Source organism: Dama dama, chromosome 18 (assembly GCF_033118175.1).
Source record: "Dama dama isolate Ldn47 chromosome 18, ASM3311817v1, whole genome shotgun sequence".
Taxonomy (NCBI): domain Eukaryota; kingdom Metazoa; phylum Chordata; class Mammalia; order Artiodactyla; family Cervidae; genus Dama; species Dama dama.
The window spans coordinates 100330937-100347295 of record NC_083698.1 but is presented as its reverse complement, the minus strand read 5'-3'; the positions used below and the strand labels follow the sequence as shown (position 1 = coordinate 100347295).

The 16359-nt window shown below is 39.5% G+C and overlaps 1 protein-coding gene across 2 annotated transcripts in view; it reads right to left on the bottom strand.

Annotated features, from left to right (window-relative positions):
• Positions 1-16359, bottom strand: part of MGAM (maltase-glucoamylase) — a 194531-nt gene that overhangs the window by 60585 nt on the left and 117587 nt on the right. The window contains exons 6-15 of one of the 2 annotated variants that reach the window (XM_061165954.1): positions 15954-16108; positions 14952-15123; positions 12153-12252; positions 10493-10605; positions 8942-9067; positions 8081-8212; positions 7894-7992; positions 6249-6362; positions 5583-5667; positions 2252-2369 (exon numbers count right to left, since the gene is read on the bottom strand). The exons of the other annotated variant lie outside the window; for it this stretch is intronic. Coding sequence (XP_061021937.1) covers positions 2252-2369; positions 5583-5667; positions 6249-6362; positions 7894-7992; positions 8081-8212; positions 8942-9067; positions 10493-10605; positions 12153-12252; positions 14952-15123; positions 15954-16108 — 1214 coding nt within the window. The remainder of the gene's footprint in view (positions 1-2251; positions 2370-5582; positions 5668-6248; positions 6363-7893; positions 7993-8080; positions 8213-8941; positions 9068-10492; positions 10606-12152; positions 12253-14951; positions 15124-15953; positions 16109-16359) is intronic. 2 annotated transcript variants of the gene reach the window in all.

Sequence of the window (16359 nt, the reverse complement as noted above, 5' to 3'; positions counted from 1 at the left end):
CCTAGATGGAAGTGAATTTCCTCCTTTGGATATATCAGTAACCACTTTCCCCAGACTGGACTGCCAGCTAAAATGGAGCCAAATACTCATTAGATCTAAGACTTAGTGTGAAAGTCAAAGTGTTAGTCGCTTAGTTGGGTCAAACTCTTTGTGACTCCATGGACTGTAGCCCACCAGGCCCCTCTGTCCATGGAATTCTCCAGGCAAGAATACTGGAGTGGGTAGCCACTCCCTTTTCCAGGGGATCTTCCCAATTCAGGGATCAAACCCGGGTCTCCTGCACTGCAGGCGGATTCTTTACCATCTGAATCACCTGGGAAGCCACAAGACTTAAGTTCTCCTGATGCCCAGATCCCATTTGTTTTTCAGCCATCTCTGCCCCCCACCTGAAGGCTAAGTTATGGTTATTTCCACAGTTCTCTGGAAATTTAGGCCATTCTGCCTGACCTAGGGAAGTTAGAAGGGTGCTTACTCCTTACTCAGTCATAGTTACCTTTTAACTCTCAACCATAGCTAGTAGAATGTTTTAATCAACCCCATCATGATGTTAAAGCACTTTGTCACATGGAGACACTAACAATAATGCAATTTAAAGTCTCTTTTCTTCCTACTACCCTTCCTTACTCTTCTTCTTTGCCCTGACCATTTATCCCCTCTCCCTCTTACCTTCCATCCTTAGATTGGTTCATCTAAGTGTACAGATAAAATAGGAAGGGACTATAGGAAACATGGTCTTCCATGGTGGCTCAGACAGTAAATAAAGAATCTGCCTGAAATGCTAAAGACTCAGGTTCAATCCCTGGGTCTAGAAGATCCCCTGGAGGAGGAAATGGCAACCCACTCCAGTATTCTTGCCTGGAGAATCCTTTGGACAGAGGAGCCTGGTGGGCTACAGTCCATGGGGTCACAAAGAGTCAGACAGGACTGAGTGACTAACACTACTGCTGCTATAGAAAACATTGATCCAAGTCTCTCATTTCAAAGATGGGGAAATTGAGTCTTATTCATCTAGTTTATTTCTCAGGAAAGGTAGAGAAAGAGAAAAAGAAGCCAGAAAAGACAAGACAGAAAATCAGAAATGTGTGTCCTTTTTGAAGCTTGTCTTTCATTGAAATAAACACTTTTTCATTTACTAGGCAAGGATCTACTCTGATCTGGATGATTCAGCATTAATAAAAAGTCATGATGGCAAAATGGTGCTGGAAGACAAAATCAACACAGACTCTGCCTCCAGAATCAAGTCCCTGAGGGGCCCATCCTGACCTTCTCTTCCTCAGGCCCAGTATTTATTCATTCAACAAGCATGTCTTCAGTTCACACACTAAAGATACATGGGCAACTTTGACCTGCATAAAAACTGACAGTCCAGCAAAAAAAAAGAATATTAAAAAATAATAAGATTTTGGCACATTAAGCATATTGTAAACCTATGGTTTTTCTAGTAGTCATGTTTGGATGTAAGAGCTAGACCGTAAAGAAGGCTGAGTGCCAAAGAATTGATGCTTTTGAACTGTGGTGCTGGAGAAGACTCTTGAGAGTCCCTTGCAGTCAATTCTAAAGGAAATCAACCTTGAATATTCACTGAAAAGACCAAGGCTAAAGCGAAGCTCCAATACCTTGGCCACCTGAAGTGAAGAGTCGACTCACTGGAAGAGACCTTGATGTTGGGAAAGATTGAGGTCAGGAGGAGAAAGGGGCAAGAGAGGATGAGATGGTTGGACGGCATCACAGACTCAATGAACATGAATTTGAGCAAACTCCGGGAGATGGTGAAGGACAGGGAAGCCTGGCTATGCTGTAGTCCACAGGGTCACAAAGAGTCAAAAAAGACTGAGCAACTGAACAATAACAGCAGCAAGTGCAGATTTAACTGGGTAGCCTGTATTTTTATTGACTGAATCAGGCAGCCCTAGTGTGGTGATCTGAGTACATTCAGTAACAGGACCCAAGCAAGTACCAATGTCCAACTGGGACTTCTAAATACCTTGTATGTTAATACCTTTGAGTATCTTCAAAATAATGAAGTTCCTAAAATAATGAAGCCAATCTTTGAAATAATGAAGCCAATCAAAAATAATCCTGCATAAAAACCTGGGATTATAAGGAAAACCTCTTAAGTATCCTGTAAGATCTGAGTTTCTATATGCCTATAACCACTAAAATATTTGAAATATACAGTGATGAAAGACAAGAGAAACCCTTCACCTCCCACCTCCCCAGATCTGGAATTAGGAGGAAAACCCATGCTTACGAGTCCGTGGCTCTTGCCATGGTATAGCCATACAAGCTGTGGACATCGTAGTGAAGGCCCCCATAAAACTCTGTGTCCATGCAGAGGGTTCTTGCGAAAAGCAAGCCGTCCAAAACTCCTGTGGGAAAACACCCATCTGTGAGGCACATCCCTGTCCACCAACTGGAACAAAAGAACCACCCAATCACTTGTTTCTTGGTTACTGACCTTCCCTGACAGTCTCCACCTGACAAAATCCTTTCCAGATTTTAAATACCCTAAACGCCACTTCCTACCTTTGGCCTGGGCTTCCCGGGTGGTTTGGTGCTAAAGAACCTGCCTGCCAGTGCCGGAGACACCAGAGATGTGGGTTCGATCCCTGGGCCAGGAAGATCCCCTGGAGAAGGAAATGGCAATCCACTCCGGTATTCTTGCCTAGAGAATCCCATGGACAGAGGAGCCTGGCGGGCTACAGTCCTGGGGTCACAGAGTCAGACACGACTGAGCACACACGCACCTGGGGCCTACGCTGAACTGGATCATTAAAATTAATTTGCACTTCCATGAGCTCACAAAGAATGCTACTTAGGCAAGTGAGGAAACATGTTCAGGGCAATGGTTCATCTGAGTTTAAATATAAACAAAGCACTTGCATTTATCAACGTGTACTTTGTCAAGAAGAATAGAGAACAGGTATGAGGGCAGTGAACATTTTCACTTTTATATTGTAGACATTCACACCCCAGTTAGTTTTTTTTTTTTTAATGAGATAAGATATTTGAGTGGTTTCATAAATAAGAATTCAGATTTTGCCTCTAGAAACCACTACTATGTCTGTATTTTCCCTTTCTCATGCCTAAGATGCTCAGTATTTTCTGCCTTATCTGCAATTGCCTTTTTTTAAAATTTTCTTTATTGGCTTTTATTGAATATAGTTGATTTATGATGTTGTATTCATTTCTGGTATACTGCAAAGTGACTCAGATATATATGTATATGTGTGTGTGTGTGTGTGTGTATATATATATGTATGTGTTTATTTATTCCTTTCCATTATGGTTTATTATAAGATATTGAATCTAACTCCCTGTGCTGTTCAATAGGACTTCGTTGGCTACCTATTTTATATACAGTAATTTGTATCTGCTAATCCCAAACTCCTAATTTATGCACCTGCTTCTTTTCCCTTCTCCTTGAAGACTGATGACCGGGGACCGTCCTTCATGAAGCCTTGTCTGCACATAGGACCTCAGTATGAGACAGTTTCAGAAAATTTTTTTCAGAAATAAAGAAAATTCTGTTTCTGGCACAATTCAGATTGTGGAATGAAATTCACAACGACTTTGATTATAAGAAACGACACTAAAATTTCCCAGGATCAAAGTTAATTTATCTAAATCTTTATCACGCTAAGGTAGACTGTCCGGTCCTGAAAATGCAAAAAGCAAACCAGCTATGAGGCAAAGCAGCTGGTTTTACACATGGGGAGACTAAGCACCATGGGGTAGAGAATGGGGTGCTCAACAGAAGCAAGCAGAAGTTGTTAGGACTGCCATTTTCTGGAGGGGAAAACACTCAGTTTTTGCCAAGAAAAAAATCAAGAGATTAAAAGGGAAACATGATAAGCTGATACAGAGTGGGGAAAAAAATTTGCGGGAACACAGACTGAGCAGAGTAGGATGAAGATTAAGAGGGAGAAGTGAGACTTCCCAGGTGGTCCAGTGGTTAAGAATCTGCCTGCCAATGCAGAGGACACAGGTTTGATCCCTGGTCTGGGGAGACCTCACTTACTCAGCGTGGCAACCAAGCCTGTATGCCACAACTACCGCGCCCACACCCTCCGACTACTGAAGCCCGCCTGCCTGGAGCCCCTGCTCTGCAACAAGAGAAGCATCACGATGAGAAACCCGTGAAAGGCAATCAAGAGTAGACCCCACTCATTGTACCTAGAATGCAGACCCAGCATAGCTAAAAAAAAGTTTTAATTAAGAAAAAAGAATACATGAGAGAAGCAAACAGTAGATTTTACAAAAAGTTAAATGGTTGAAAGTCAAGACTCTGCCTGAAAAATTCTCCACTCCTGCAGTGACCAAAAGGGACCAAAGAAACAGCTAAACCTTAGTCCAAGGGTGCACATGAAGTGGATAAATCAGAATAAAGTGGCAGAAGTTGGCCAGAGGCTCAGCAAGCCTGTGTTCTCTTCCTGGAAAAATATTTCACACTTTCACTTGACATTAAGCTGAGACTATGTTACTGGAGTCTGGTCAAAGGAATGTGAGCATATTAAATACACCCCACTTCCAGGAGTGTCCATAAGAATCCCTCTACCCTCTCTTCCACCCAGTAAGCTGGAAGTAAAGGACCCTGGGATGGGAGAACAGACTGTGAAAGTAACTAGGTCCCTGAATCATTGCTGGATGAGAGTCACATGTCCCACACTACAATATTATGTGAGTAAACTTGTGTTTATCCACTGAAATGTTCATTTGTTTCCAGATTCCAGCATAAACTATTAGATACTGTTTCTCCCTCTTCCTCTCTCTTTCTCTCTCTCTTTCACACAGACATACTCTTTCAAAATCAGGGATTGGAAAACTCATTAGGAAAAGGCCTTAAAAATAGGAAGGACTGAAAAGGAATCATACTTTAAACTCTTGCTAATGAGCTTTTTTTTTTTTTTTTTTTCCTGGTAGCTCAATGGTAAAGAATCTGTCTGCCAATGTAGGAGACGAGGATTCAGTCCCTAGTCCAAGAAGATCCCACATGCAATGGGGCAACGAAGCCCAGTGCACCACAACTACTGAGCCTGAACTCATAGAGCCTGTGTTCTGCAAGAAGAGTAACCACAGCAATGAAAAGCCCACATACCACAACTAGAGCGTAGCCTCTGCTCTCCACAACTAAAACCCACACGCAGCTATGAAGACCCAGCACTGCCAAAAATAAATAAATTTTTTTTAAAAAAGAAAAGTTAACAAAACAAAGATTTACTTTAATGGCAGGTAGTCTGTACCTTAATGTATTCTGATATTCTGATTATAAAGTTTAACATTGAACCATTTGTATGAAGGGTTTGGAGACAGTGAATAGGGTGGAAGTATGTAAAACTCTACAACTATAGGAGGTATGGCTTCCACCAAGTGCTTGCCGTTGGATTATGGCAACGAAAAGGTATTCAGAGACTGAACAATGAAGCAAGGTCTCCAGCAGAAGAGTGGTCAGGGTGGTCAGGGTGTTTGGATGGGGATTCCCTTGAACTGGGAAGTAGATTGCTCCTGGCCACACCAAGTACTATCAAGGTTGTTTTAAACACATCTCATCCCTCATCACTAGGAAACAAGTCGAAACTTACGAGGTTTGAAAGGAGGAAAGTTGAAGTTGTTTACTTCACACTGTTGATCAGAACCTTGTAGAAAGCTAGATACTTCATCCATTTCCTACAAAGACACAAAATACACAAAATGGAAAATGTTACTGATGCACAGGTAGCTGTTGAGTAATGCTTACTGAATTCGAAGCTCCAAATTTTCTATCCACTTCATTTAATATGAACTAAAAGTAGGTGATGCTTGATTTTACTAAACAGTTAATTTTTTAAATTTCAAAGAAATATCCCCACCAGTTATCCCCACCTAAAAAATAAAAGATGCTCATGAAATAATTCTTTAATAATAATTTTAAATTTTAATGAATCAGTGTGACAATAATAATTATACTAATAGCTTCTCATAAAACAGTATTTTTAAGTTAAAATACAGTTAGTGGAGGTAAAAGCTGAAGCCATGAGAAAACAAAGGACTTTCTCAAAAAGAAATAATCAGTTAGTGGCAGATCCAAAGTTAAACTTCCCAGAGTTTTGAGGAGTCCAACTTACTGCATGTAAATTCAACATTAAGTAAAAGGATTTTAAATATCACTACTCAAGCAAACTATTTTATTACAGATCAGAGTCAAAGTTTATCTCACGATTTGGAATATCTGTTCCCAAAATAGGTTTGATCCTGAAACAACAACTTACAATCCACACTCCATCAAACTCCAGAGTTTTATAAAATTCACTGAACTGCTCTTTCCACCACTCAATACCATCTGAATTAGTAAAATCAGGAAAAACTGTCCAACCAGGGTATGCCTAGAGAAGAAAGAAGGCTGTGGCAATTAGTCTGTTCGATGGTTCACTTTGGATTTATTGCTGGCTACCATTTCTTCTTCTAGAAGCCCCATGCATCTTATCACTTAAGAATCAAAATTTGTGACTCTTCCTAAAATTTAATAGTAAAATAGGAGCAAGGAGCCAAGGAAACAAAGAAGAAAAGGAAAAAGAAGTCATTAAATAGATAAGAAGCCATCAAATGTCTTTTTCCTATTAAAAAAAAAAAAAGGTAAAATTATGTCAGGTCAATTGGGAGAAAAACTGTTTAAAATACTGGAAATCTAACTGGACAATATTTTAGAAGAGAATGATTAAATTTCTTTAATGTGTTGTCAAGTAAAGGTAATCTAAAATCTACTTTGAATAATGATATATCTAAATAATACATTGGTTTCAGCATATAAGCAATCTTTTTTAAGTGGTTAAATTAATTTCATGCTTCTTACTCAGGCCCAATTATTTCTCACCCTATCTTCTCTTCCTATCTATTCCTATCAAAATGTAGCTTTTAACATTTTCTACAAATAGCACAAAGATACAGCCATAGCCAAATTATTGTAAATTATGAATTTATAGGATATAAGCTTTTGTGCATACTTTCTTGCTCATTTCCCCAGCAAATGTATAGATTGTCGTTTAGGGAAAATTTTATGCTCAAGTAATACAATGTATACAATTTATATGTATTTATAATTCAGAGGCTTCTTAAAACTCAAGATAAGAGCTTAAAGTTCTTCCTGTTAAGTGGACTGAACTCCTGGTCCTTCGTTTTAGGTGATGACAGCAGATCATAATTAGAGATAATTTTGGACCTCAGGGGACAGACATGTGGCAAAGAAGTCACTTGCAGCAACATTCCACCTAGAGCAGGGCCAGCAAACTTTATTCTACCTGAATGCCTTTATAATGAACTCCAACCACCCCCACTATGATTTCCTCTGCCAACATCCTAGATCAAATGATTCGTGTTGTTTGTTGGTCAGGGGAAGTCACACCATAACAAAGAGTAGCCCCAACTCCCAACTCACTGCAACTGAAGTCCATGCAAAGCTACGAAGACTCACCAAGGCCAAAAAATAGAATAAACAAATAAATCTTTAAAAAAAATTTCTTCTCATTATCTGTAGTATTGGAGAGTCAGGGTATAGATTTTTAATTAGACTAGCTGTTTTTCCCACCACAATAAAGAAATCATAATATATGAAGTGATAGAAGCATTAATTATTACTACAATAGCAGTCACATTGCACATGGATCAAATCAACGTGTTATATACTTTAAACTTAAACAATGGTATTAATATATATAATATATTTCAACTAAAAAATCCTTCAGAATTTTAATCTTTCTATTATTCCATCTACTGGTCTAAAAGTAATAATAAAAGAAAACACTAAAGTTACAAAAACAGTAATGATACTGTAACTTGCTTTCTACCTACTCATCTTCATACCAAAAGTACAAACTTCCCAAAATGATCATAATCACTCCAGTTTTCTTGAGAAATTACCTGCCCAACAGCAAAGCCTTTGTCTCCCATGATCCACACTCTCTTTCTGCTTCCATTCACATAAGGCTGGTAGTCAGAGTTATTTAAGATGCCCGGATTCTATTAAGTGAATATAATAAGTACTGTTTAGTAACTTTTCCCACTTTGAAAGGAAAAATTAGGCAACAGAATAAGTGTTTGAACGTACCATAATAATTACATATTTCAGTCCATTTTTATGTAACTCATTGGCAAAGTCTGAGAGACCATGGAAAGCCACTCCATCAATAGTGAAATCCTTCTTTTCATCCATGTAGTCGATGTCAGAGTACTGGACATCCTGAAAGAGAGTGCTGGTCAATTAGAACTGAGAAATAAGATCACGCTGGTGGAAGATATTATAGCTCTGGTTCTTGATGATTAAAACTAAAGCCATAGTTCTTAACAATCCTGGAACTGTCCAGACTTGGCCATACTCTAGGAGTAAAGGAACCCTTTCTGAAAGATACCGGCTCTCTTAGATTGCAGGTTTACCCTTCATACCAATAGAAGCATGTCATAAGGAATTGAGGACTTGAAGTAGGACTGGATCTTGTTCACCTTGTAACTTGAGAACCTGGATGCTTGACATAAAACAAGTTCTCTTTAAGGTGTGTTTGAATGAGTATATTAGTAATGTTATAACCATGTTCTAACTTGGAGCCTAAACATTGAACTAGAATAGATCATAAGAGGAGAAATTGGTCTTCTTGCCCTAAAACTGCCAGAGTAATAATTAACGAAGATAAATAACAAAAACATAGAGCTTTAATGAACAAAACTCTCGTGCATGTGTATGTTTTGTGTTTGCATACCATCCTATGAGACGTAGGTGTTATTCTTAATGAGAAGATTGAAACGTGAAGGGGTTAAGTGACATTTTCCAAAATCATGGGCACATGAGTCTATGGGGGTTGACAGGGGCTTTGTTGATAGGCTCTTGGATCCCAGATGCTATTTTTCTCCAACCTACTACATACTCCAAAGCATACGAAGTTCTTCTAAGCTGATAAGAGAAGTTCCAACTTACATATGGGATCTCAGCTTCACGAGTTCGGTTTACAACATTTTTCAGTCCATCAATGCCACCATAATTCCTGCGACTAAGCTGGAACCCAAGACTCCAGTAGGGAGGCAAGAACGGTCGTCCAACAAGCTGAAAAGATAAATAAAGAAGTGTCCAAGCATTTAGAATACACACTAGCACCACTTCTGACACAGAAAATACTACCTTCACTTCATTTTCTCTTAAGTCCTCAGATCTAAAAATGTTGAGGCTGAGAGTAACCTCCTAGGGCAATTTGCAAAATTCTACAGCTCACATAACTACCTAAATGTATTCCTGACAACAGCAACATCAGAAAACAGTGGGACTTGCAGGTAAAGCTTGAATCACAATATAATATTGGGGGAAAGAAAGAAGCAACATTCATTCACTCAGTGAATCTTTTCTAAGTGTTGATATTGTGGCAAAGGATTGACAAGGCACTTGGGATATAGTGGCATACAGCAGAAGTGATTCCTGCTCTCACGTCAGTGTCTAATTTCAGACAGCGAGAAGTGCTAAGCATAAAGCATCAGGACTAATATTGAATGGGATGGATGAAGAAATAATGGGCTATGTTTAAAATCCAACTCTCTAAGTTGCTCAAGCCAACACTCTGAGAAGATCTCACATACAGCCCTGTCTTAAACGTACCCTGAGAGCCGCTGTCCTGTCCTTCCTTAGGAGAGTCGCCTCAGGAGGGGGACTCTCCCGTGGCTCTGAGTCCCCATGCAGTGTACTTGCATCTTATTAGTAGCACTAATTATAAGGTGCTTCCTATTACTATTATTTCAGGCTTTGTTATATTTCTCCTATGTTATTATAAATTGTGCCATCTTGAACAAATTGCTCCATTTTTCTGTACCTGATGCTTTTCGTCTGTAGCATAGAAAGTTTAGGCTAAATGATGTCTAAAGTTCCTTCCTGTCCTACAGTTTGAACTGAAAATAAGTAGCACAGTTCCTTTTACATAGTTTATTTTCAGTAATTTTTTTATTTGTTGAATGAATGAATAGATTTTGCTGATCTGTGGCCTTAGATCTTATCTTGGGAATGATTCATCATACATAGATGGACTATGAGCTCCCTGAAAACAGGAATGGCATCTAACTTAGTTTTGCATTTCTCAAGCCTTGCACAGTGCCTCTTCAGCATGTAGAAGGCACTCAATAAATGTGCATCAAAATAAATGAACAGCTGAGACTTTCCTAGTGATCCCGTGACTAAGACGTTGAGCTCCCAATGCAGAAGATCCATGTTCAACCCCTGGTCAGGGAACTAGATCCCACATTACACAACTAAGATCTGGTACAGCCAAACAAACAAACATGCTTCCAGCTAATGAAAGACTCGAAGTCCCAGCATTTGGAATCCATAATTCACTCAACAATTTTAATTGTTCTCCTGTTAATTTATAATGAATGCATGAGATAACTGCAATAAATAATGATTGTGTGTGCATGTGGGCGTGCTATGTTGCTGCAGTAGTGTCCAACTCCATGTGACCTTCTAATTATCTAAACACCAAGCCCATACCTCCAGGTATTCCTGAACCACTTGTTCTGGAGTATTTCCCAGGAACACATAGAAGTCAAGAATACCCCCGATCGTGCGGTAAGTGACGGCAGGAGCGGGCTGAAGGGTGACTTCTGAAAGCAGTAAGATAAGAGTTCTTAGAATGTTATAGTTGGAAATATACCCATCTCTGGAATATGAATGCCTGAATTATCCAAAACAGGCTCAGTCTCATTTTTAAAGAGTTGAAAATCACGCATGTTCTTTTCTTTGGGTGATTGCTGAAGTTTATCAAAATATTCAGTTCAGCTCAGTTCAGTCACTCAATCTAACAACTCTTTGGGGCCCCATGGACTGCTGCATGCCAGGCTTCCCTGTCCATCACCAACTCCCGGAGCTTACTCAAACTCATGTCCATTGAGTCGGTGATACCATCCAGTCATCTCATCCTCTGTCATCCCCTTCTCCTCCTGCCTTCAATCTTACCCAGCATCAGGGTCTTTTCCATTGAGTCAGTTCTTCACATCATGTGGCCAAAGTATTGGACTTTCAGCTTCAGCATCAGTCCTTCCAATGAATATTCAGGGCTGATTTCCTTTAGGATGGACTGGTTGGATCTCCTTGCAGTCCAAGGGACTCTCAAGAGTCTTCTTCAACACCACAGTTCAAAAGCATCAATTCTTCAGTGCTCAGCTTTCTTTATAGTCCAACTCTTATATCCATACATGACAACTGGAAAAACCATAGCTTTGACCAGATGGACCTTTGTTGGCAAAATGATATCTTTATTGTTTAATATGCTATCTAGGTTTGTCATAGCTTTTCTTCCAAGGATCAAGTGTCTTTTAATTTCATGACTGCAGTCACCATCTGCAATGATTTTGAAGTCCAAGAAAATAAAGTCTGTCACTGTTTCCATTGTTTCCCCATCTATTTGCCATGAAGTGATGAGACTGGATGCCACAATCTTCGTTTTTTTTTCAATCTTCGTTTTTTGAATGTTGAGTTTTAAGCCAGCTTTTTCACTCTCCACTTTCACTTTCATCAAGAGGCTTTTCAGTTCATCAAAATATTCAGCTCATCAAAATATCAAAATATTAAATGAGTAAAATACTAATGAAGAATTTATTTTTTAAGAGAAAGAAGGACAAAATCTGTTTTAATCTGACCATATAAAAATACAAATTCATGGGATCTGTGAGTGATTTAGCTTGAAGGAAAAAATTATTTAAACTTATTAGATGAGCTTACAGTTAAAAAATAAAAATGAACTCTTATTCTAGCTCCATTAGTACAGAAACTGGAGGGAGGTGAGGTGGGCTATGAGAAACCCTATAAAACACAGCCTTGTTGTCTACAGACAGACAGCATGGTTTAATGGTGAAATCTACAGGTATCTTTGGAATGTGTCTATCAGTGGAGTCTATTATCTATAAAATATTATGGGTAACATTGCATCAATAGAGAACACTGAAGCAGTCTTCAATGAAAATAGCTTCCAGCTTGAACTGGATTTGTAAACAGGTTAATCTATGTTTGAGTTTCAGTTTCTATAGAGATATATTGTAGGTCCAATATATTAATACCTTCAACTTTAAACAATGATATCACTATGAAAAGCATTTTTATAAAAGCAGCATTCCAAGACATATTGCTGCCAAGAGAAAGAGATGTTTCCTACCCATGGCGTTACTGTTCATCAGAAAAACCCCGAAAGAGAAGCCGCTGGTGTCTTCCAGGCACAAGAAGAATGTATGAGCTCCATATAGATTGATCATGCCCTGACAACAAAAATAAAGAAAATAATGGTAGTGCCTGTTGAAAACATTTTTATTCAACCTAAAATAAAATCAAAAGCCATGAACAATAGATACGCTGTTAACATTTGATGTGGTTCAATACTGTACCAAAAAGGTTTTGAAATGGTAACATCAACAGGCAAATGGATAGGCAAAATATGGTATATCCATCCAAAGGAACGCTATTAGTAATAAATGAGAACTGAAATACTGATTCGTGATACTTCATGATACAAGTGTCAACCTCATAAATGATTTTTTGGGGGGGTTGTTTTCTTTTTGGCTGAGCCAGGCCAAACTTATTTTCTGAAAGAATTTTTTAAATTTAATTTTATTAATTTGACCACATTGTGCAGCATATGGGATCTTAGTTCCCCAACCAAGGATTGAACCTGTGCCCCTTGCAGTGGAAGTGCAGAGTCCTAAGCACTGGACCACCTGGGAAGTCTCATCAACCTCATAAACGCTATGGTAAGTGAAAAGAACAGACACAAAAGACCATATATTATACAATCCTATTCATGAAAAATATCCAAAAAAGTCAAATATATCCAGACAGAAAGCAGATTAGTGACAGGGGCTGGAGTAGGCAACTGGGATAAGGATGGGATTAAATCTAAAAGAGAAGGAGGGATCCTACTGGGGTAATGAAAATGTTCTGAAACTGGAATATGATGATGGTTGCACAACTCAGTAAATTATTAAATTGTACACTGAAACTAAAATTATTAAATTGTAAAATTATTAAACTGTACACTAAACGTAAATATCATGGTATAAATTATATCTCCAGCAAATCAACCTGAATATTCATTGGAAGGGCTGATGCTAAAGCTAAAGCTCCAATACTTTGGCCACCTGATGCAAAGAGTTGATTCACTAGAAAAGACCCTGATGCTGGGAAAGATAGAAGGCAGGAGGAGAAGGGGACGACAGAGGATGAGATGGTTGGATGGCATCAATGACTCAACGGGCATGAGACTGAGCAAACTCCAGGAAGTGGTGAAGGACAGGGAAGCCTGGTGAAGGACAGGGAAGCCTGGTGTGCTGCAGTCCATGGGGTCTCAAAGAGCAGAACACGACTGAGTGACTAAACAACAACAACCATCAAATTATTTTTTATTTGGAAAATATTGGTAACAACACACAATAAAATGCTGGCAGAAGGAGAGAATATGATGAGCAATCTTGAATTTCTTCTTTATGCCTACTGTTTTCCAACTTTTCTATAAATAACATACAAAAGTTTAAAATTTTAAAAAAGGTACTGAATCACTCACAAGGCTGTGATGAGCACTGATATAAAAAGAGAGACTGTGTATAAATGTAAGTGCTATAAGAATAGAAGATATTGAGATTATAACATACAGAAAGCTTTATGAAAGCTCCCGGTATGATGTTGCAAACTTAGCCCCTGGTACAGAACTGATCACAGTAAATTTCCAGAGATGAGGAGAAAGAGAGTGAGCATGATATGCAAAGGACGGAAGGCCAGCAGGTCTATGCAAAATTAGGCTGGTTTTGAAATTATAGCCAGGAAGACTCTCAACATCAGTACTTGGATAGAAAGAAAGTGAAAGTGTTAGTCACTCAGTCGTGTCCGACTCTTTGTGACCCCATGGACTGCAGCCCACCAGGCTCCTCTGTCCATGTAATTCTCCAGGCAAGAATGGGAGTGGGTTGCCATTTCCTTTTCCAGGGGATCTTCCCCACCCAGGGATCGAACCTGGGGCTCCCACATTGCAGGCAGACTCTTTACCAACTGAGCCATCAGGGAAGCTTCACTTGGAGAGAAAATAGGCTATGTGTTTAAAAATATTAAAAAGAAAGAAGGAGAGGTGGAGGGGATGAGGGAAGGTAAGAAAGAGAAAAGAAAGGGAAGGCGAGAGAGGAAAGAGAAAGGAAGGAAGGGAGGGATGGAGGAAGGACTCCTGGACTACAAATAAGTTACTGCTATAAACCAGCTTTTCTCCCATTTTAATATGCATGTGATTCACTTATGGATCTTATTGAAACGTAGGTTCTGATTCGTAGGTCTGGGCTATGCCCTGAGGTTCTGCATTTCTAACAAGCTCCCAGGTGATGCCAACATCACTGTCTCTGGAATATATATTAATCCGCAGAACAAAGCAGCCAAAAGAGGCATTTTCTTTTAGTCTACAAAGTTCTACTGAGAATGGCCCCTGCTGAAGCTTTTCCCTAGACACTGCTCAGTTACTGAAGACAAACAAAGGTATTTTGCAGATGTTTTTTCTAGTATATATTAGGCTATAACAAAATCATTAAATTATATTTTCCTTTGGGACTTCCCTGGCAGTCCAGTGGTTAAGAGTTCAAGCTTCCATGGCAGGGGTACAGGTTCGGCCCCTGGTGGGGAATCTAAGGTCCCACATGCCATGCAGCACAGCCATAAATAAATAAGAAAATTTTCTCATAAAAAACTATATGTTCCTTTAAAAGTGAGATGCTTTCCAAAATCTCTATATTACTGATTGTGAGTTTATAAACCTTATGAACAAATATTCTTCAACGCAAACAGATCTATATAAATTGGGCAAAATATCAATGTAACTTTGTAGGTTACATTACTTGACCATCTACTTTACTCTGTAGGTTACTTTCTGGCAAGAAGAGCGGGCATTGCTTGCTGTGAGCCATCCGCAGGAGGCTGGGGACCTCACCTCGGTGGGGGTGGCATCCCGGGTAAAGATGGGCCAGGTCTTCCAGGTCATGTTGTGGCGGAACTGCTGGTGCACGTGTTCGCCCAGCCCGTACACGTTGGCACTGGGCAGTCGCATGGAGAGCTGCAGGTACTGCTGGGCAAACTGGAGGGGCCCGATGCTGGTGTCCAACCTGGAGAAAGAGCCATGAAATAAGGGCAGGAGTCAACCAATAGCTCTCTGTGTCAGCAGTCTCTCTGCTTCCCTGCCTGTCCACTCAGGGAACAGCTGTTTCAGATGTTACCATCACCTGCTTGTATGCTACCTTTGAAGGCCCTTCTAGGGTGTCTCCGATTGTTTGATTCTTCAAGGAGCACAACCCTGGAGATATGAGGCCAGCTATTCAATGCAACCCCATCCATCTACTTCCATCAGCATCCTGCCAGGCACCACTCTGGATGCTTTATAAATAGCATCTCAACACACACAGCAACAGTGGCTGTTTTGATTCCAAGGAAACGGAGACTGAGGAGGTGAGATAATTTGCCTAGGATCACACAGCTGAGTGGTAATTCATGTGTGACAGGATTGCATAGATTTCACTGACATTATTATCCTTATATTTTCTCCAGTACAATTTCTGGTTTAAGTTTAAGCTGCTGTTAGGTGCTTATCGGTAAGTTTCTCAGGAAATAACACTATGGAATGATAAGTAGTGAAGTTGAGTTCCAGTGTAAATGGTTATCTAAAAGAGTAACGCTGCCACTTTTAAAATATACATGAATCACAGGAGTATTTACATAACTGAGCAAATGAGCACATTACATTTCAGTATTCTTTGTTCTCTGTGATCATGACAGATTACCAGTGTTAATGATTTACAGTAAAAGCTTTGACATTTTTGAGGTTCAAACATTTTCCCAAGTCATACTCATCTCTTCAACTACCTGCAATTAAGTCAGAATGAATGCCACTCACTGGGATGTATATTCAAAGGTATACAAAGAAGGTTGAAAAGCTTACAAGACTCTCTTGTTGCTGGTCCTCATTATTTTGATGCTGAAGGGTTTTTGAATGACTTCTAGATGATAGTTCAAATTGGAAGCACCAGCCTTCACATCAAAGAGCTTAACATTTTCATGGGGGACTTCATAGCGCATGTTATTGAAATCAGTGATCTGTCAGATGGAAAACAGAAAGGACACTTCCCTTTAGAGCTTCTACAAAAATTTTCACTCTCAAATAACCCCCAGTAATGACAGCTTCTAATTCTTGACCCTGGGTTTCCTGATTTGAAAAGGAAATAAAAAACTCACGCTTCCCCCATCAAATAAACATCAGTCTGCCCATCCTATCAGGAGATTCCTGCAGAGAGAATCAAAGGCACCTCCTGCCTCCAGAGCTTATAAAGGAGAATGATCTAAACCCA